Below are 22,439 nucleotides of genomic sequence, written 5' to 3'. Positions count from 1 at the left end.
TCCCCACCTCTGACTCCACCATCCCCTCCCGTATCTCTACCTGTCTGTCTGCTATTTCCTCCTGGATGCACTCGCATCACCTCAAACTCAACCTCTCTAAATCTGACCTCCTTTTCTTTCCCTCCTCCTCCTCCGCCTCCTCTGATCTCTCTATCTCTGTTCCTCTGGAATCTACCACACTCTCTCCATCTTCCTCTGCTAAGAACCTCGGAGTCACCCTGGACCCCTGCCTGTCTTATTCCCAGCACATTCTAGCACGCACTTGCCGATTCTTCCTGAGCAACATCCGAGAATCCGACCCTTCCTCACCAACTACGCCACCCAGCTCCTGGTCCAGGCCTTGGTACTCTGCCGCCTAGACTACTGCAACTCCCTCCTGGCTGGCCTCCCTGCGTCTGCCACCCGTCCGCTCCAGCTCATCCAGAACTCCGCTGCCCGCCTGGTGTTCTCTCTGCCTCGCTTCTCCCACGCAACTCCACTACTCCGCTCACTCCACTGGCTCCCGATCATTGCTAGCATCCAGTTCAAGACTCTTGTACTAGCCTACAGATGCCTTGACCAGACTGCACCCAGCTACCTCCAGACCCTCATCTCTCCTGACACCCCCACCCGACCTCTCCACTCCACCTGCAGTAGAAGACTGGCTGTACCTCATCTACGCTCCCCTGCCTCCAGAGCCCGCTCCTTCTCCACCCTTGCTCTGCAGTGGTGGAATGACCTTCCTACAGATTTCAGGACTGCCCAGTCCCTGACCACATTCCGGCGCCTCCTTAAGAGTCACCTCTTCAGACAGCACCTGTAGAACTCCTCTTTTTTTCCCCTGGGACACTTATCACCCTTCCTTAAATGCGCTTTACTTGCTCTTATCTGCCCCCTATTTTACTGCATTTAATCCTGTACTTCAGAGTACTGTAATCTGCCAAGTGTTTAATCTGTAGAATTTTGTATTTAATCATATCCTGATGTAACTATCACTGACACTGTTATCTGCTGTATTATTGAATTGTATTTTGTCACACTTGTACTTGCTTGAACCAAAGTCATTGTATTTATCTTGCTCTTAATTGTATTATTACTTGTACTGTGATACTTGAAATGTATTTGCTTACGATTGTAAGTCGCCCTGGATAAGTAATAATAAAATTATATATATATATATATATATATATATATATATATATAGAGAGAGAGTTAATGTGCAGGAAATGTACTGTATACTTAAGTAAGATTGTGTACAGTAAGTGTTCGCATTAGTTATAATCTCGTGGTGACAGGCTTGTGCAGTGGAGATACAGTAGTTATTCGTGATACAGTTATAAAGCATAGAGTTAACATTCATATTTGAGAATGTCCTCTTTGTACTAATGAATTTCTACATGTAATTGGTGTATTTCTGCTTTCCATTAGCCTGTAGTAAACTGCACTGTTCACACACATTCCTTGCAAGCATGCTGTCTCTCTCTCTCTCTTCTTGCTCTCGGTCTCTCTCTCTCTCCTCTTTTTTTTTTTTTTTTTTTTTGGCTTCCACTTTTGCATATATCACAGGCTGGCAGGCTAAGAGCCTGGGACTTCCCAACACCACACTCCAAGCCTTTGATCTTTTGCTTTGGAGGTAACATCAAAAGGAAGACTGAGAAAGGCAGCCACTACTGTGAAGTTCAATGTTCAAGTTGATGGCTTGGCTGAGGTTTTTTGCTATACTGCCTTCCCTCAGCTGACAAAAACAGAGAGTTTGGAGCCACATTTTATTCTGAAACATTAACCTTCCTGGTGCTCTAGATTTCATTCATATGTAAATAAGAATTATATATATATTTGTGTGTGTGTGTATTTATATGTATAACAGTTATTAAATAGTGTCTCCTAATAATAAACTGTCAAATTGTCATCTTGCTAAATACAAATCTGCATTGTGAGTTGTACAGTAATTCATGCACTTCAAATCTATTGCACTCAGATTTTCTATTGCACTCAGATGTTCAGTAATGCTCAACTGTAAGACTAGTTGTATACAGCTTCACTACACAACTTGTTGTAAAGTAAATATACTTCTAGTAGATGAGAAAGGTTGGCTTTCCTGTAAATCTACTTTAGAGCACAGTTAAAGAGGTATACAGTGTTTTAAGAGGTGAGCAGATTGAGGGAGCGTCAAAGAAGAGTGATGAATTTGTAAGCGGCTCCAAACACACATCCCTTGCTATCTTTATCTATTAATTTAATAAATTAATGAATTAAAAACTAACAATTCAAGTACTGGCTGATTATTATGTAGCACACACAGCAACTGGCATTCAAGAAGTTAATCCAGTCTGGTTTGGCTCAGTCCCCCATAACCCATTGCTTTGTGACGTCAATCATTAGAGAGTATAAAAAGACAGCTGTGCTTCTGTGTATATCTCGCTGCACTTGTGAAAGCAGAGTTTGGATTGTGACCTCTGTGCCCCTGCCTGCCTCCCACCCAGAGAGTATCACTTCCTCATGCCCACAAGCAGTGTGTGGTGCCTTCAGAAGCTAAAGTTCATGAAGGACTTTTCTTGATTAAATAAAAAAAAAAAAAAATGTATTTCATTCTTGCATGCTTGCAAACCAGATTCTTCATAGTAATTGGTAGTATTACATGTACAGTAGTTACTCCCTGCATATGCTGTCCATAAGGTCCACCTCTCCTACTGTCATTTAGTGAGGACGGCCTGGTAACTATGCTGGTCTTCTATCCCTCTGAAGCATTTGTATATACAGGAAAGCAGATGACTTTGATTTTGGTATAAATGCTGTTCAGGTGTATAGCACAGTTTAAATGAACTGTCACTTCTGAAAGCTATTGGTGTGTAAAGCCTGTTGTACTGGCATTAGGCTGCTTGCTCTCTGGCCTGTCTAACAATATATGCAAAGTCAAGTAATATTTGAACAAATACAATACATGGTTAACACCTACTACATGTTGTATTAACACAGATACAGATTGATATCCTTGATCTGAATGTGTATCACACAGTACTAATGCTGCTGTATCAAACCACTCTTCTTCATCTCACTGGTAACAGTCCTGCGTGGTTATATTTGAAAAGGTTTTCAGGTAACGAAGGCAGTAGCGTGTGATGCGGTTCTAATCTGTGAAGTTTGAACCTGTAGAGTTTTTCTCAGTAAGGCACAGTTAAGTCTTGGGGGGAGTGTTGTGGCCTGTGCCCCTTGCTATCGGTAGACAGAACCCCAAGCATTTCTGGCTGTTGAGTAAATACAGGCTCATTGGAGCCTCTTAGATATGCCCTGAGGCACAGAAACCTGAGGCCTTCCCACGTTCCACTTTTATTTTTCAGCTTGCAGACCGCCTCTGGCTATTTTGAGCTTTTGGTTATTTTATTTTATTTTATTTTATTTTATTTTATTTACTCATAACTTGTATTAAAAAGCTAAGCAGCTATGAAGAGCAATATGTAGCTTCATTTATAGTTTCATCCAGATTTTTATTTTCATTATATTTATTCAAAAAGAAAACAAGCTTTCTGACTGCTAAGTAGTGTGTTTGGGAGGGGGAGGGGGCGAATTGTGATGCCACTCGCAAAACACTGGAGTTACACAGTATTTCCCTTTTTAGAAATGAATCTCAAAGATGGCCTTTGATTGCTGTTTGTTCTTTTACAACCACAATCAATAGTTTGCTTATTAAGGGGAGGTCTGCTTCAGTTACAGGGTTTATTTGGAGGTGCGGTTGGTCGGTTAGTTCACGTTTATAAAGTAATTTAATATGTACTGTAATAATAATAATTGGGTTACAGTCATCATAAATGCAAGATAGACATTGCCTAGTGCCAAGTGCAGAACCAAGTGTATCAACTCATATTCATCAGTCCGTTTCATGGTTTCCGTCTTTAAAAGAATAATCAATTGGCTTTTTTTTAACTATCAATATCTGAAGGTTTGTCAAATGAAATGCTTTACATTAAAACGTGCACTGCTTCCTGGTAACTCATCACTTCCTGTGTTATAGGTCAATTTCACTACAGTTTTCAAACTTTAATAAACCTACATGATTTTGAAATTGTGCTCTTGAAATTTGAACTAGATTAACAACTCTATTGCATGTACGCGATGTTGAGTTTTGGCAAGACGGGGTCATGTTTTCTAATTGATTTTTGCTGTGTGAATTGCATTTTACAGAGATTATCAACTGTCAAGTGAGATTATAAAGTAAAGTACCCTGAGCATTTTAGCAAGTTACTGTAGTCTAGGCATGACATTGATGCCCCAACACACACACAACTCTTTTCACTTGTCAATTGATAAAGCCTTGTATCCCAGTAGGCAAATACATATATCCTGCCTATGACCACAAGTATTTTGAACCCAAATAAACCTTAATTTACAATCCGCAATCCTTGATCCAGTGGCTGACTTGGAGTCCCTAGAGACTGTTGCTATGGTGGAACACAGCCTGTATCCAGGCACTGTGTACGCGTCTGTACTGTAATTCATCTGAATATTGACTTGTTGCCACAGATGGGTTAGAAATCTGTCACTTCTTTCTCCAAAGCTCTGTTTCCATATGTTGGCTGTAAAAGCAGCTCTATTTGAGAATCGCACCCCCTGCACATGGTTTACATTGCTGGAGTGCTTTCTGATTGAGAGGCTAGCAACTCGGCATTGCATTAGACAGGTGGACATTAAGGTCCACTTCTTTATTTAACCTGCTATTTCAATTCCAAAGCAGGTTGTTGGATTTAGGCATTTAAAGAAAACTTTGATTCTGAGCCACCACTTTGGTTCTAGCCCAGGTTTTATGTTGCCTAATGATATCGTATTCAGAACTCAATTAGCAGTTTTTATTTTATGAGGTGACGTGTTTTAAAACTCAGTAAGAACCGGCAGAGATAGTTTGGACAGTGACCTCCTGTGGTTTCTTTCCTCGATTTTTATAGATTCAGGGATGCATCAAAAGAGAAGCACTTTCATCACAGGTCAGTCCCCTTTTATTTGGTAAGTCTGTCGTTTAGTGGCTATATTTCCATTAGTTTTGTTTCGAGAGCTCCTGTATCTCACAAACCTGTCCTGTGACACAGGAAAGGTCAAAGATCCAGGAAGGAGGGGGTTCAAGTTTAACTACTGATGAATTGTGCATCCGGGCTTTTGCAGGCAAAGCGAGCTGCATTCACTGTGTGTGTCCATAGAAACATTACAGATATATTTAACCAATTCACATGCTATTTTATTTCAACTGCAGGAGCAGGAAATACTTGTTTTGTTTTATAACATAGTGAGTATAAGTCTTCTACTGGGTTACATGTGTCTCATCTTGTGATAGTGTTAGGAAAACAATATTGTTGACACATTTTTTTATTTTATTTCTTTAATCTCTTTTTGGGCTTTTGAATCAAAATGAAAGTTAGTGAATGCGTTCTTGTGGTCTCAAGCTCGTTATTTGTTGGTTGTGTCTCAGGGGGGTCTAATGTTTTAGACAGGTATGTTTTAAGTCACCTCAAAAGCTCTTCATTGAAACAAACAAAAAATAAAGTTGCCATAGATACAAATGTTATTTTGGGCAACAAGGCACTGACTTTACAAGCCAGATTTTGATGATTTTTTTTTTTTTTCTTTTTATATTTAAGCATCAATTCAAGTTTGATGTTAATGATTCTTCACATCGTTTGATGCTAATCTGGGTTTTCAGAATACATAACACTTAGTTTTTTTTTGGCTTGTTTACATTTGGCGACAGCCAGTGTCCGGGTCAAATGCTGAAGCTGATTACATGTGGCCAAAAGATAACGTGGAGCAGAGCCTTGATAAAGGTAAAATCAGCTGAGTAAGGGTATTGAAAGGAACCACATTTTTTTCCCAGTGTGTGTGTTTTTTTTTTCCCCATGTATGTACTATATTTGTAAAAGAAATTTGATAAGTGTCAAACAACAATAAACGGACATTGTTGCTTCATCACTTTACCGCTTATTAAAAACTTCTGATGTTTCAACACTACAAGAAATAATAAAGGCTTTTGCATCAGTCTACTCGCTGTCCTTAGAAATCAGCCCACAAAAACACTGCAGTTTACAGTATGTCTTGTTGGGAGGAAAAGACTACTTGACTTACTGTTTTGGAAACAGAATAATGTTCAATAAATGGCACCATTAAACAATAGTTTTAAGGTTTTCCTTTAGCGCTTAGTATTGTGTGTCAAAATGTGGGAATAGTGTATCAATTTAAAAAAAATCTGAGTTCTAAAACATCATCAGTTGTATTTTTTACAAGAGGAATAAAGAACAGTTAGAAGTTTTGTTTTTTTTTTCCTGAAAGTGGCTACAATTTCTCTGTAACCCAGGTTGACCCCTATAAAAGTTTAAACTGTTCAAACCGACAGACACCTGGTGTAACCGCAATCTGTGGCATCGCTGGCCGCCCTTCCTCTTGTGCTCCGCACAATGCAGATTCATTGAAGGCGGTGTACTGTTATCTGAGGAAGGTACCCTCCTCGTCTCCCCCAGCGAGATCCACAAGTGGGTTAAGATCGTTCAACACTGTGTAAGGATTTAGAGGAGCCCCTTGTCTTTCACTTCATAATTTAAGACAGTCAGCTTGTGTTGGGGAGGGCTGGGGGATGGGCTGGCTGAGCAGGCCTGACAGACCTAGCCCTGTGTGGAAGCCAGGATAGAGAGTAGGATTATGGGAGGGAACAACTGGTCCTAAATTCTGGGAGGCAGTGTTTATTTCGCTGCTCTCTAGGAGGGATTTGGAAGGTACTTGGAGTAATTTGTTACAACAAAGTGATACTTGAGTGACAAGGAGGTTCTTTGCTTGAGGTAGCTGGCTGCATTCAAGGGAGGAGTCTGAGGCACAGAAGGTCAGGCTGACTTGAACCTCAATTTAACCCATCACTTGCCAAATGTAATTGCATCAGCACCCAGCCAGCCTTTCTGCTACTTGGCAAACTCGCAAGCAGCAAGGATTAGTGTTTTCGAACATTTGCTGTGCCAAGTTGAAGTAGATGAAGTACTTGTCACTGCATCTGCACTTTTCAGTGCCCCACTCTGTAGATCATTTCAATATTGATTGACAGACACTGGGTGGCATCTGGCCTTTATCTTTTAGCTGGGCTCACGTGACGACTTGTGGTGTTTGGAAATTGAATGCAAGGTTTCATAGATATTAGGAATATTATTACATGTACAAATACTAGAGGAATGCAAGCCAGTCACCACTGCTCCTCAGTATCTTGAGGATCGTAGGGAGAGATTGCATGGGGGGGAATATAATTGCCTTTTTTGGGGCAGCTGAAAAATAGCATTTACTATTTCAACCAGCAGATTCAAAAATATTTTTTTATTTTTTTTATTTTGCAGAGTATTTCGGAGATCTGTACATTGTGTGCCTGAAAGTGCTTGAATTTGTTTTGTCAGTCTTATAAAAGGAAACGTACTTCCCTTGTTGTCTTGTCAGTTCCGTAGATGAGGGTAAAACAGTTGCTTCCTCATTTATGCAGAACGTTTCTCAGTTATTGTGCAAAGGAAGGTTATATAAGCCAACTTTAGTAGTGCGATGCCCCCCTTTTCAGTTTCTGGGGGTGTCATTTTAAGATTTGCTTAATTTCATTTTCCAAGCACACATTTCATGCTTTATAAGCTTGTTGTCTTTTGTCAACTTCCAAGGACAGCATACCAGGGTTATGATAATAATCTAACATTAGTGGGAGTGGAGGAAAAATGTACAGAAGCTGCCTCCGCCACTGGTGTTTCAAGGCATCTATTGCCAGCGGGTCCCCGGCTGCCGTTATTGAGAACCAAAGGGAACAATGGGTCGATTCTTGGGAAGCAAACAGGTCGACCTGTGCTCTCCTGAACTGTTACCAAATGAGACTCACCACTTCTGGGTGAAGCCTCCATTCTGAGGCACTGGGGACTGTGGGACCGCTGACGGGGGACCTGAGGCCGCCTTGGTGGTTTAGGTATGCCACCACAGTAGTGTTGTCCGTCTGGACAAGCACATGTCTGCCCTGAACCTCCTGTAAAACATTTTTCAAGGCTGGAAACACTGCCTGCAGTTCCAGAATATTTATATGGAGACCCTACCATGGGGGTCTCCGTACTCCTTGCTCTCCCCTACCGTTCCACACGGCGCCCCAGCCAAGGCTGGATGCATCTGTGGTAACAACCTGTCTCCTGGTAACACTGTACTACTCCCTACGACTGTAATTGTGCAGAGGGAGCAGGTGTAGTGGTGCGGTCGTGCAACAGCTCCGCTAACATGTTTCCCTGCTGGGAGACCGCCTCCCAGAGCTTATCCAGCTGCTCTGAGCTCTCCGATGTATGAGACCGGTGGCTCTTTCTCCTCCTCTTCTAAGGAGGAGAAGAAACCAAAGAAGGGGAGGGGGAAGGAGAAGATGAGGAGGACCACATCCTATGTGATGTTCTCCTACTTTCACTAGACACAGAGCTCTCATAAGAGGATACAGCTCTCTCTTTCTGAGCGGAAGAAGGAGGGGAGCCTTGTCCAGGTGGAAAGGACGGAGAACACTCTACAGAGCTGCGTGATACATGGCACAAGTGCAGTGCACACGGTATGGTACGGTGCAGACCCCGGTCCACTACCATTACCTTGTTCACTAAGAACAGTGAACAAGGTAATGGTAACTACAGTTACTGAAGAAGCAATATCCTGGGATGCCCATCTGTATAACACAACACAGACCTAAGGCCGTGACAGCCTTCGCAATGGTACTGCAAGCAGAGACCAGAGACCCTGCAGGAAGGACTGCAAGCAGTCAGACCCGAAGCAGAGGTGAGCCCAACAACTGCTAGTGCATCGGAAGGGTAACCTCGTTCGTTGTACAAAGTACCAGCGAGAACGGGATTGGGTCTGGGACCTACAGTTACCACGGGAGCGAGATAGGGATGCCCACCTATAATGCTTTTTGACTAACCAACAAATTGAAACCCAAGGAAAGCCTACTGCTAGAGCCCTAACATTCTTCACACTAACTCTGCAAGCAGATCTCAATGTGGTACAGAGACTGTGGGAAAAACTGCAAGCAGACTGACCCAGCGCACATTTTTTTATTTTCCACATTAACCGAAGCTAGCAGCTTACGAGAGAGCACCAGTAGTTGGCTTAAGGCGTTGGATCCCGGGGAAGGAGCAGCGGAGCTGCTGGCTTCACACGGAGCACAAGGCCGCTGAGGGACTAACGAACAATCACAGCTGAGTGCACAGTACGTGAAGTAATTTTTACTAAAACACATAAAAACAATCACAATAAGTGATAAACACAAGCGAACAATCAGATATAACACTGTGTCCCTTATCTGCTCGTAGATCTCTCTCTCTCTCTCAGGCGGTTAAAGGATGACGTTTTGAGTGTCATCAGTCTCTTTTATGCCCTCGGGGGCGGGCGAGGCTGCATCACTGGCACTACGTGCAGCTTTGGAATATCTATTCAGGTTAGGCGGTATCAAAGGATTAAAACCCACGAGGTAATGGTTACATTTCGTACTTGAAAGGGAAACACGTATATATATATGGTCTGGAACTGCATTTAGGCAGAGAGCTCGTCATTCTAGCCATTGGAAACCAAAACAAATGCATTTTTATGTGGTGTTACTGTGTAATTTGACATCCATTTTTGATGCTGAAAGAAAGCAGGCACCAGTGGGAGATTTTTTTCTCAGGTCCCAAGGTTAAGAAACGAAACAAGCAGGTGTGAAACCCGATTTAAAGGGCTGGCTGTGTTTGTGGATCCCATCCCACACATTGCAAAAAGGAAATATTTACATTTTCAATTGTTATATGATTGAGAATGAATATATAAAGTAGGAGACTTTGACATAGTTTAGAAAGCTCTCTAAAACAGACAGAACTTACATTATCATATAATCTGAAAACGGTTTTCTAGTGACATTTCTACAGTTTTATCACGTGTGAGACTTATTACAGTGATGTCTGTTCTTGTTCGTGTAATGATTCCAATGGTTGTTGTCCTTCCTAGTCTAGTATATAACCGCTTCAACATTTGAATGTGTTTTTTTTTTTTAACTTGCAAATACTGCACCTAACAGTTGGCCCTAATGGTTTCGGAATGTAAATGTATCCGTTTCCTTTGTTGGATTTTGACTGTTTGTCTTTTTGGAATTGGTCTCTCGCTGGGTGGTCAGGCTGTATAGTCTTCCAGGTCCTTTCATAAAGGGTTTCTGTTTTTCTTTTTTCAATGAAACAATGTCTATGTGTTACAATATAAAAAAACACACATGTACAAGCCATGTTAGTAGTAGGAAAAAAACAAAAAAAACAGTACTTTTGGTGTATATGAGAAATTCCTAAATATTTTCCCTACAGTAATGGTGTCTATGTACAGTAGACAGATACAGTAATGTAGTAGATATCTTTGGCGCTATTTGTATTGTGAAAGCACGCAAGTGGCTTTCAAGGAGCAAAGGTTATACAGTAGCTGGGTTTAAGTGGGAGAAGGAATGGGAGCCATGGGTGAAAAGAGACCCGTTACTTGTACACATTTTACTCACAGTTGCAACATCCCCATGACTCAATTGATCGCCTTTCTTTATAAGCACACACAATTGCAGTAAACCTTGTATCCATGTTTTTGGAATTCTATTTTAAATTCCTGCAGCCCACTGTTTGCTTTGTTTCCTAAGAGGCTTTTAGGGCTTGATCTAGCTTGACCTTCAGGCTGATTGCACTCCATTGTGTTCAGACAGCCCAGTCTTCAGCTTTCAGAAAATCTAATAAACTTGTATAAAATCTAATAATGTTCTCCATAAACATACTGTGGTTCCTTTACTGACCATGCGAGTTCTTTCAGTTTAAGAACTCTTAAGACCTCATTAGTAGCAATTCAATTATGAAGAACACCATTTGGTTCATTTAATACCCAGGCTTTTATACAAAGAAGTCCTTTGAGCAGCAAGCATGCTCCAGTGAGACCCTGTCCCCATGTTATGGTTGGGAACTAGCACATGGTCTTCATTATCTACAGAAGACAGGGCCAGGGTTTTATATTGGAGGTGAAGTATGGTCCATTAGATGGATGCTGCCTAGTATATTTCCAGGTTAACCTCCGACAGCATGTCAAGCTTGTAACCTCTCAAGCCACTGGGCTTCTCAGCAACAAAACCACACTTATGTATTTGTTTGTTTTATGTGTTTTGTTTCTTCAAATCATTAAAAAAAAGATATAAAACAAACCCTTTCAGACAGAGCTTCAGTAGTGCTGCTTATATTATTATTTTTACTTCTGAATGTGTTTCTCTCTTGTGACTAGGGCCTCTCAACACTACTGCTCCCATTATCTAGTTCAATGACTTTGTCCTTCGTCACTGTTTACCCCTTATTTCAGGAACTCATTGTCGGAAAAGATGGGTTCACCAAGCTGTTGTATCGGCCTTAAACCCTTTTTGTATGACTCCCCACTGATAGTAAATTGATAACCTGAAATGTGCACCAAGAACCCCCCTCTGCAGTAATAGCCATGACCGTAATCTCCCCAGTGCGTGCTTTGTTGATTCGGACTTGCTGTAAGACTGCTGAATCACCCACACCCCTGGGGTGTGCTTGAGCTCATAGGAAGAGCTGTGCTCATTACACTCATTTTCTTAGACCGAAGGGGTTCCTGTGGACTGAATTATTAAAGTCCATGTAATTTGCAATTAAAAATAATTTAGCTATTAAAGTCTGAAGTGTCTTGTGTTTGCTCCACTATCAACATCTCCCCCTAGGAGACATTTTTCAGTGGTGAATCAGTGGGTCCCAATTCGAAGTTGCAATTTTAGTTCTTCTCTGAATTTCTTCATTGCAGTCCATGAGCGCTTTTTTTTCCCCATAATAAAAAATGAATGGGTGCCATTTCAATTTTACTGCCTTGTAAATGTCTGCAGTTTGCAACAGGTAAACTGACATACCATGTCCGACGTTACTGAGTCATCTGGGGTGATCTGTTTTGTATATTTTTCGCTTGCTTATTAATTTCTTGTGCTATAGGCTCAGAATTCTTCATGTAATGCATTTATTGTGTTTTATAGCATGGCCACAGAATTATTCTGGCAAAATAGCATGGCTTGCAAAAGGGTTTTATTTTTTTATTTTTTTTGTCAGTACTAAATGTTTTCACCGAAACCACATGGCCTTATTAGGCGATGATTAACTCTGTGCAGGTATTTTAATAGTTCCCTTATACATTATCACGAATTGTTTATTCGAGCTTGTAAATGCTCTTAGCCAAACATATTCCACAGAATTAAGTCATAAATCATGCAATTTCCCTAGCAAACACTCCCAGCCTTTTAAGATTTAAGGTGGTCTGTCTGTAGCTAAACATTAGATCAGCATTAGATTAGATCTTGGACAATAAACACATTTTTAAAAATAAAGTTTAGATAGATGTCTGTAGTACTGTAGTTTAGTTGTTGGACATCCAATTGTATTAATTCTAAAGCAGTTTTAATGAGCTCATACACTTTTTAAGTGTACTTGTTTTTATAACCTTTGACATATAAAATGCAGGCTTACAACATGGACCCTAACTTGATGTATGTGTTCCTATAAAAATAGAACCTTGTCCCTGGTAGGTCCCTCTATCTTCTCTTTCCCCAAAACGCTTTACAATAACTTTACAGGCTTCATTTTTCTGTATTACCCTGCGTCCACAGACATTCTTCCTATTTAATCCTGCTTTTATAGACTTTCCACCTTAACAGCAGCGCTGCTGTGCCTCTAAGCATGGCTCTATAGCAGTTATCTGGCGTCTCCATTGTGCGGGAGTTGTTTAGAGGTGGCTACCACGACGTAGCTCTTTATGCTTTCCCGAGGACATCTGGGTTGAGTTAGCTCTCTCAGCAGTAGGGCTGAGGCTCATTTCCTCCAACCAACAGCCTGCTACAAGAGCTGATTCTGTCCTGACCCAAGTGAATAGAAAAAGATACAGTAGGTGTTACAGAATTCTGTCTGTTGACTTGCAGACACCCAGAGATATGCAGGCCAGGTAGCCTGCAGAGAGGGCCAGTCGCACTTAAACTAAAGCTTGAAAGGTTGTAACTGAACTCAGTTATGAAGTATGACTCATGTGTCTATATTGCTGCACATGAATCCAGTCCTTTAGGGCTGAAGTCCTCCGGGTTTTATAGTTATCGTTAACTAATTCGCTGATAAGACTTGTAAGGAAGTTGAATTGGTTCAGTTGAGTAATTCGTGGTGCAGGTGTAACAGGATCCAGGAGGCACCAGCCTTGATGACTGGAACTGTGCAGCCCTGCTCCATATTGTTGCCTGTACCCATACTATCTAAAGATGAAATAGTTTTCTTTTGTGCAGCTGAATCGCCATCGCCTCTCTGTAGATATGAAGCACAAATAGAAAGCTGTTGAGACTCCTGGTAAAAATGATGCTAATGTCATCCGAGTTGCTTAACGGAATTCTGTGGGTTTTTGCCCTCAAGGATATTGTGCTGCTGATAAATTGTGGAGCCTGTATTATGACCATAGCATATTATAAGTACACTTTAACTATGTACAAGTACCATTATATTTAAATACAGGTGTGCAAGCACCAGATAACGTACAGTAGTCACTCATTCACTCAAGTGTTTGTAAAAACTGTATTTTTTTTTTTTTTAATCTAGCTTTTTGAGCTGTTGAATTTATTTATGCATGTTAGCCAGAGGGCCCACAGGAGTGTTGAACGTGGTGCCCAAAGTGTATTTATCTACAGTGTGGTTTGAAACAGAAGCCTCCTTGTCACTGGATTTGAGCAGCATTTTTTAACTTTTCAGACCATGTTTATGTTTTCTCAGTTCACCCCAAGACTTCATACATAGTATCATTGATTTCTATATTTGGTTAAAGTGCTACTTTTGTCATGTGATCATTTTTTTTTGTTTGTTTGTTTTCTGCATTGTTAACATTGCATAACATTGTTTTTTTTCCCATTTTTGTCCCTTTCACCATTCAGTACCTCCAGATGAAATGGCCCTTACTTGATGTTCAAGCAGGAAGCCTACAAAGTAGGCAAGCTCTTAAGGATGCCAGGTCCCCATCTCCAGCACACATCGTTGTAAGTGACTCATGCCAGCCCCTCACTTTCAGCTTTTCTTTCTGTTTGATAGTAATGCTAGGTGTTATTCAATACAGAACATTTTGAATCCTTTTCAGTCTTCTTCATTTATCCTGTGCATGGCACATACACTGTGGCTGCCCAAATAAGGCAAACTTTCTTCCAAGTGAGCCAGGTAATTAGATGTCAAACCTGGTAGCCCACACTCATTATGGTGATGAAATATGGGACTTTCTGGAATGTTTATTTCCTGTTTAACATAGTGGGTTCGGCTCAGCTTTAGCTGCCAGTGTTTAAAACGAATGCCTAGCAAGGTGCCTCGTGGCGCTGAAAGGAGACGCTCAGTGTAATCCTGTTCTGGCGAGATGTCAAGTCCTAATGCCAGTCTTACATGCTTTCTTAGCCTTTTCCCTCTCGTCGTTGGATGCCAAGTTCGTGTGAATCTGAAAAGTTGGGTGCAAGACATAGTTTGTGGTTCATGTTTCCCTGCATGTGGACAGACGCTGCCTGTAATCATATTGTTAACACCCTAATAAGCAGGGTCAGAAAGCAGGGGTGAATTTAGCACAGAGGTTGTATAGAGCAGCAGTGGAGCCCAATTAGAATGTTTTACTACCTGCACATAAATCAGATCCCTGAAATGTCACTGATTCGTACTACATGCTTAAAGCACAGATTATCTCAGTGACACCTGGGAGTAGCTGTCCTGCTTGTCTGTGATTATGCAGAAACATTTCTAAAATGTCTGTGCTTTGTACCAAAAATATAAAGGCAGTGTTTTATAGTTTTTAAAGCAGTTTTAGTTTTGTTGTCCCTGATTTTAAATTAGTCTTCGTGAATAGCACAGTAAATAGTTTCAATTCATCAAGCCCATTAACTCAAAGCATTATTGTTTAAAAAAAAAAAAAAAAAAAAAGAAAAAGCTACTTAATCTGTGGGAGTCTATTAAATGTGTAACAGTTACAAAGTAAAATAATGATCTGTTTCCTGCTTATTTTTCCTGCTGAACGCAATGTGGTTGAAAATAATCTCAATAGAAAATACAAATATGGTTCAAAAATTATAATACAGTATTATTTATATCCTGAATGTGGTAACAATAGTGAGGGTCATACAGTGTTTAGGTCTCTTTTTATATTATAAAAATTGCTCATTTCCTGTTTACAGTAGCAATTTGTTCTTTTAATGACAGGTTAATAGACTCTGTAACCCTCATTTATTTATTCTGAGTCTCAGCATAATAGAAGTACCACATTCTGCCGAATCAACGCCCCTGTTTGAACGACCCCCCCAAAACTTTAGCTCAAAGTTAAATTTTCACCATTATTTTCTGTTTTTTAATAGCCATGCGCAAATAATGCCTGAGGGGAAATATCGCGGGTCATGTGAAAAAACCTGCCTAGAAGTAGTTGCTCTGTGCATTAATGATTCAGATAATTGCATTCACACGCAGTGATGAAGGTTCAGATGATGAAGACGTGGAGTTTGGTGGTTTCGGATCAGATGATACAGACTCTGCAGTCTGATTGATTATTCTTTCCTGTTACACTACAATCCATATTTGTTTTTAGACACTGCAAGAGCATTTTTTTTAATTGAACATTTTAATGCTGTAGTGCTACTTCTTGATGCTCGAGTGCTACTTTGGATGCACGTTAATGTATTATTTCGTGTTGTGTTTTCACACTGGACACTGCAATTTCTTACTTGCAGAGATTATGTAAAGCCATTTATTTTAGTGGACTGAAAATTCCACTGTGGCTTTACATTTTAATGTTTGTTTTGTGAAAATACTTCACATGACAAAACAGTGGACATACTGCAGCAACTTTTGAATTGTATTTCACCACTCAATAAATATGTTACCTGCACTTCTTGATTTACTCTACCTTTTGGATTTTAAGCATGCCGAATTGTAAACGCAGTCTATCTACCTAATGTTAATAATGGCTGTAATTCCCCCCCCACACACTTTTGCCTTAATGATAACTGTACGACCCCTGTGTGGTGCCTTTACACAATCCGGTAGTTCTGGAGCTTCTGTAGGTTGTCTGTAGCATCTGTTCAGATATTGTGTTGTGTCAGGTATACCATTACTATGCCTCCTACTGTCTGTTTTGTGTTTATAGTACTGTTTCCATTTTCTGCTTTGCCTGCCTAGATTTTGTGATGCAGTATATTTTTGTTATGGAAATCAAATACTGTATGTTTCCTTGTCTTGTTATACAGTAAGTGTACACAATTTGAATTGTAATTGGTGTGGTAGTACAGCATTACTCTCGCTATAGGAAAGGTGGTATTTTTAAACATCTTTTTATTGCATACGAAGACTGTGTGTGTGTGTGTGTGTGTGTGTGTGTGTGTGTGTGTGTGTGTGTGTCCCATCCCCCTCCCTTTCATGGGATGAGACCCCCTTTAACCCCTAGAGTTAGGAAAGTGAATCTGAAGTGGAGTGATAAGGGACAGCTGCATTCCCAAGTTCAAGTGAGTTAAATGAATAAGAGACTTCTAACTGGGTTAGTGAGAGGCATGGACAGGGACGAAGGCAAGCCTTTTACTGACTGTTTTTAAGTTTACTGTTGTCGCAGCTAAATTACTTTCACGAAAGGTGGTTTTTGCAGTATTTACAAGTAGTAAAGGGCCCAACATATTGTGAAACTGCAATTATTGGAAACACATGTAAAGCCAGAACAAAAAAAAAAAGAATTGTGTTTTGCAAAGTCCATAATTTAAAAGCACACGATCTCGATTTCCCCACAATAAAAACTCAAGATAAACTATCGTTATTTTGCTCATAAGTCTGGTTATAGAAACTTTTGAATTGGTTTGTAGCAACCCCTATTGAATATTTACTATACATTTACCTAGTGAAGTGTGAATGCATTCTGTTAATCTCGAACCTTCTGTAACAGTGTGCCACACCAAGATCACATTGCAATGGTCGACTGGAACTGGTGACAGATACGCAGAAAGAGTTCTAGTTCTGATATGGAACATCCGTGGAACACTGTGCTGGAATTTAGATGCACTCTTTACTGGTGCCTCAGATAGCAGAAGACCTCCGTGAAGAGAATGATATGATCCAGCATGACAGCATGATTCCCGCTATTCAACAGTAAATCCTCTCTCAATATGGTGGGGTGCGTTCCAGAGCATTAAGATAGAGTGTGACCTATCCACAGCACTTACTGCTAATGGAGAATAGCACTTCCTGCAGGAGGTTAGCTGTTTATATTTTAGACCGTAGAGGTGTAAACAGGTTTGACATCTTCTAACAAATGGCAAGTTTTGGAAATGTGAATGCTTGTGCCTGTACGTGTTAAAAACATTACAGTCCCAAGTTTTTAAAATCCTAGTGTTTTGCCTCATTAGAACTAGCAATGTTATCACTTTTTAATTATTTTTTTTTTTTAATTGTTGAAGATATTTTGTGTTGTAAGTACACTGCAGGCTGGATTGAGTGTTGCTGCTGCCTCCTTCCTGCCTGATAACTTCATGTGTTGTCGATCAGTCTCGCTTCACTGCTCCAGTGTAGCTGCAGTCAGACCTGCAGCACAGATACCGGGGTTTTTAATATCCTCAATTAACGTTCAAATAAATACATTAATAAATAACCAACAAATAATGAATAACCAAGAACTGTTCACAATAATAAAGGGGGACTGTTGTTAATGTCAATAAAGCAAATAAGAGGTAAGATTATAATAGTTTTGGTTAAACACACTTTAAGAAGAAATAAAGTGGATGAAAATGAAATGAGAGAAGGGTGGGGATGTTACCGCACATCTGTAATACATTGTTGCAGGACTCTTTCCCTGCGCTGGCTGCTGCTGCTGCTGTGTTGGATTTTAAATCTGGAAACAGATACCAGGACCTTAAAATTGTATAGCTTTTCCAGAGCACCTCAGCCTGCGTTGGAGTGGCTCAGGTTTTAACGATAGTCGTTAACATTGACAGGCTGGGAACTGGGGCATAAACAAGAAGTGTCATTCCCTGGGAGTCGTGTTCGCTGGACAATGTCTCCATTGTTTTCAGGGGCAGCAGGGGAGATTGGAATGTTAACTGTTTCCTGCCCAGTTCAACCAAACCCCAACTGAGCTTCCAAATTGATAGTGAAATGCAGCGTTGTGCTTTGCAGGAAAATTATAATTCGGCCTGCATAAGTAACGGAATGTGACCAGCAGTATGCAGGGAGACCTTTGAGACCTTAAAGGTAATCAAGTGGTTTAAAGGTCATTGTTTTAATGTGGCTATTACCAAGCAAGCTTGTCTTGTGTCTTGTGGCAGAAAGAAAAAAAAAAAAAAACATTTATCTTGTGTGTGCTGCAAAGATGGAATCTTCGAGTGGCCAACATAGAGTGTAATAGTGTCAGAACAGAACAAACAGTCGCACACATGAACTAAGCTCTTCATGTGCACGTCAATCTGGTTTGCCATCACTTGACACTGTACTTTTATTAAGAAAGAAGTGTAGGGTATTAAGTGTAGGGTAAACTACCTTGTAATGTATTCCTTCTATTTAAAAGCATGTATGATGCTAAGAATAGAACACCAGCACATTTAGACAATAGCACTGAGGTAGTGAACTCTCTTGTGTGATTTTGAACATTAACGGGTGCCTCAGTCTAGGCTCCCCACGCAGCACTAAACCAACTGTTAGTAGTGCAGTACATGACCTCTTGAACTTAAAGAAAAACAAAAACTGTTGCACTTTACTGATAGCCAACCAGAAATTTAGTCCAGCATGCGCCTTCTACCACCTTCTGTGTGACTCGCTGCTGATATCCTGGTGTTCACTGTGTTTCAGTTACAGCGTTTACCAGTGTGATGATTTGCTGCAGTTTAATTAGACAGGCTGGACTTTGGTTCTTTTTTTTTTTTTTTTTTTTTTTTTGTCATGTTAATATTTTAAGAAAATGAAGGCATGTGTGGGATTGCTGTACTGTGTATTAAAATAAATATAATAATAAAACTGTATGTATGACAGACTTCGTTAGTTATGTTTTATGTTTATCTTAGTTTGTGTAAGTGGCAGTTGTGTGCATGCTGTATGTGTGCAAGGTCAGGACATACTGATAATTCTACCGATAACTGTTACCAGTAAATGCAATATGCATTGTTTACTGAACCTGCTTTCCTCATCACATTGGAATCTGCTCCCATGACAGTAGACTCATTTTCACTACTGTACTTCTACTTGCAGAGCTAAATTGACAGTTCTAAATGTGTTAACATTTATTTGTTTATGGAAAATGTAGCTACTGTGTATATATATATATATATATATATATATATAGATATATATATATATATATATATATATATATATATATATATATATATATATATATATAAAATGCATTTCAAAAGTAACATGACTCTGCCAGTTCATGGATATGCTGCAGGGAAAATACTGTATGCACTGGAAATATTAACAGTAGACCATGGGTAAGAATATGTTTTAGATAGTGCATCATAGGGGGCTCTGTCACAGCATGTCAATGTGTGTTCAGTGTTACCACAACAGCGCTCAACTGCGCCCTCTATGATTTGTCACCCTGTTCTTCCATTGCTACCTGCTTTATCCATGCACTGGTAAAGCCAAGTGAATTCTGAATCACCCTGTATACAAGATGTATGTGTTTATTTCATGGTACATATTCTCATAGGAGTCCTAGAATACCAAAAATAAAATAAGGCTGTTAAATTTTGCTGTACATATTTTGCTTACATATCCTTGGTGGATAATGTATGTTTACAATCAAGTGACTCGGGACATACTTTGCATTTCAGGGCCCCTTCTGCTTGGAATTCCCAGGACAGGGAGATCTGAGTCTTCACCAATTTCAGTTGGTGAGAATTTAATTCAAAGTATCTTGTAGCTGGTTTTAAAATGAAATGTGTGTGTTTTTTTGTTTTGTTTTGTTTTGTTTTTTTAAATCTGCATTGTAACTGCTGTATAAATGTATTATATTTATTAAGTACAGATTAAAAAAAATAATAATAATTTAAGTAGTTTAACCTCCCAGTTAATATTCCTAACATTTAAATATAAAATATGAACTGAACATTAAATATTTGATATTGAAACCTTAATGGACATGTTTCTAAGATGTGAATGTAGTTTTATTCTTAAGCTTTTGCCTCTTCCTTTTGAAGGACATGTACACATGTGTGTTTCACGCAAAGACAGCAAATGTGAGATGCCTTTTACATTAAAGTTACCTGCACTTGGCAAGCTTTTGCTGCTAAGACTTGTCTTTGCTAGGCTCAGATGGAAATTGTGGGTGTGGCAGTGTCTGTTTATATGGCTCTGCCATATAGTCATGGACTGTGAGCTTCCTCAAAGTCTGACTACTTTAGCTTTGGAAGAAATATACTGTCGTAGTGTAAACAGCTGTAAAAAAAGATCCTGAGGATACAAAGCCAATACCACCAGCTATAGGTAGAGTGCATTATTGTGAAGTTAGTTGCATATAATTAATGGACAGAGTCAGTTTAATAATGTAGTTTCTGAGTTTAGCCTCTTGGCAGCTTAACAATTAGATTTGGAAGTCAGTTGGTGGGGTTGATCTCATCGCTCATGTGGGGCGAAGTATTGTCTGAAACATATACATGAATATATGTACATTTTATTATCTGGCTGGATTGTATATATTTTGAATCTGTTAAAGTCAAGCTCAGTTTAGCCAATTGCAGTGGTTTGTCTTGTCAAGATACAGTGTCTATCTCCGAGATGAACTTGCTTTGACCTTAAACAATAACTCCGATGTTTCAGCCTTCGTGTTTGATATCTTGGCTCAAAGGTTGTATTTTACAGGGACACAGCCGAGGGCTGAATTCACCAAAGTTGGCACCGTTCTTGTATAAGGGCTGCAGCATTTTGTTCAGTCCATAACTTTAAACACACAATCAACATGGTTAGGGCTCTGGACTCTTGACTGGAGGGTCGTGGGTTCAATCCCAGGTGGGGGACACTGCTGCTGTACCCTTGAGCAAGGTACTTTACCTAGATTGCTCCAGTAAACACCCAACTGTATAAATGGGTAATTGTATGTAAAAATAATGTGATATGTGTATAATGTGATATCTTGTAACAATTGTAAGTCGCCCTGGATAAGGACGTCTGCTAAGAAATAAAATAATAATAATAATAATAGTTGTGACATTACACAAACGTTTTATATTTTGTGTTGTCTAAATAATTTTACGAAATGAGCACTACTCCGGGTGAAATATAAAGTGAGTGTATGTGATTTCCTGACTTGTGACTTCTCAATTGAATGGGTTCATATTCAGTTTTGCTTCTGGAACTATTCCAAGCCCTGCTTAGTGAGCATATCTCTACACTGTAAATAAATATAGTTTTGTTGGAAAATGTTTAAGGTTTACATACAGTAGTGGTGATGGTTGACCAATGAATCATGCAAGCAGAACAATAACATAATATACAGCCACTAACTCATTGTGTGACCCTGAGCAAGTCACTTAACCTCCTTGTGCTCCGTCTTTCGGGTGAGATGTTGTTCTAAGTGACTCTGCAGCTGATGCATAGTTCACACACCCTAGTCTCTGTAAGTCACCTTGGATAAAGGCGTCTGCTAAATAAACAAATAATAATAATAATAGGGCTTCTGATATAGGTTTTAAAGGGGAAGGTAAACTGTGGGTTTTTGTGCATTAAAATGATTTACAAAGTAATAAAAAATAACATTTGCCATACAAAACACGTCATATTTATCATATAATACGATAACTTTTAAATACGGAATGCGGTACTTTCTGTTAGCGTGTTCCGCCATATTGAGAGTGATGTCACTGGTTGGATAACTCGACCGGCTGGAGGATTTAACATATAATCACAAAGTGATTCCCTTCCCCTTTAACCGATAAAACGCCCCCAATTAAAAAATAAAATAAATAAATAAATAAAATAGGTGTATAGACAATAAACACCGAAAAACACTGGAAACGATTACTGAATTCACGATGACCTCCCCTTTCCCATTAGAAAAATAAATAATTCCCAGTGCAGCTGGCCAATGCCCCTCCTTCCTGTATCTATCATTGATTCATTTGGAATACTTAAAACCCGCCCCAGCTACTAAGTGGCAGCATTTCTCTTTGAGACTCCGCTTGTGAGATTTAAAACGAGATTACAATTAGGAATGGAGACTTTGTTTAAAGCTGTACTACAGTTAAGATACAGATCATTTAAAACAGAATTGCAAGTTGTTGTAGTAGCGTGCAGTCAAAATCCTAATTAAAGTTTTGTTTTAACAACAAAAAAACATGAAAATGAAAACCGTTGTTTTTTTGTTTTTTTCTTTCAGCGTGACATTGCCAACCACTGTGCACATTAAAAAATGCAATTCTTGTGTGCTTTTTTTGCGTACCT

The 22,439-nt window shown here is 39.7% G+C and overlaps 1 protein-coding gene across 49 annotated transcripts in view; it reads left to right on the top strand.

Annotated features, from left to right (window-relative positions):
* Window positions 1–22,439, top strand: part of LOC117415317 (transcription factor 7-like 2) — a 95,149-nt gene that overhangs the window by 20,695 nt on the left and 52,015 nt on the right. For 32 of the 49 annotated variants that reach the window (XR_009329017.1, XM_059026076.1, XM_034025481.3 and 29 more), the window contains exons 4-5: window positions 13,940–14,041; window positions 19,835–19,894. The exons of 4 other annotated variants lie outside the window; for them this stretch is intronic. Coding sequence is in view for 44 of the 45 variants with exons in the window: in XM_059026076.1 (XP_058882059.1) it covers window positions 13,940–14,041; window positions 19,835–19,894 (162 nt within the window). In the remaining variant the exon portion in view is untranslated. The remainder of the gene's footprint in view (window positions 1–13,939; window positions 14,042–19,834; window positions 19,895–22,439) is intronic. 13 more of the 49 variants (XM_059026080.1, XM_034025493.3, XM_059026083.1 and 10 more) reach the window with 2 other exon arrangements.

Source organism: Acipenser ruthenus, chromosome 7 (assembly GCF_902713425.1).
Source record: "Acipenser ruthenus chromosome 7, fAciRut3.2 maternal haplotype, whole genome shotgun sequence".
In the NCBI taxonomy this organism is placed as follows: Eukaryota; Metazoa; Chordata; class Actinopteri; order Acipenseriformes; family Acipenseridae; genus Acipenser; species Acipenser ruthenus.
The sequence above is the reverse complement of the archived record's forward strand: the minus strand, read 5'-3'. Positions and strand labels throughout refer to the sequence as shown.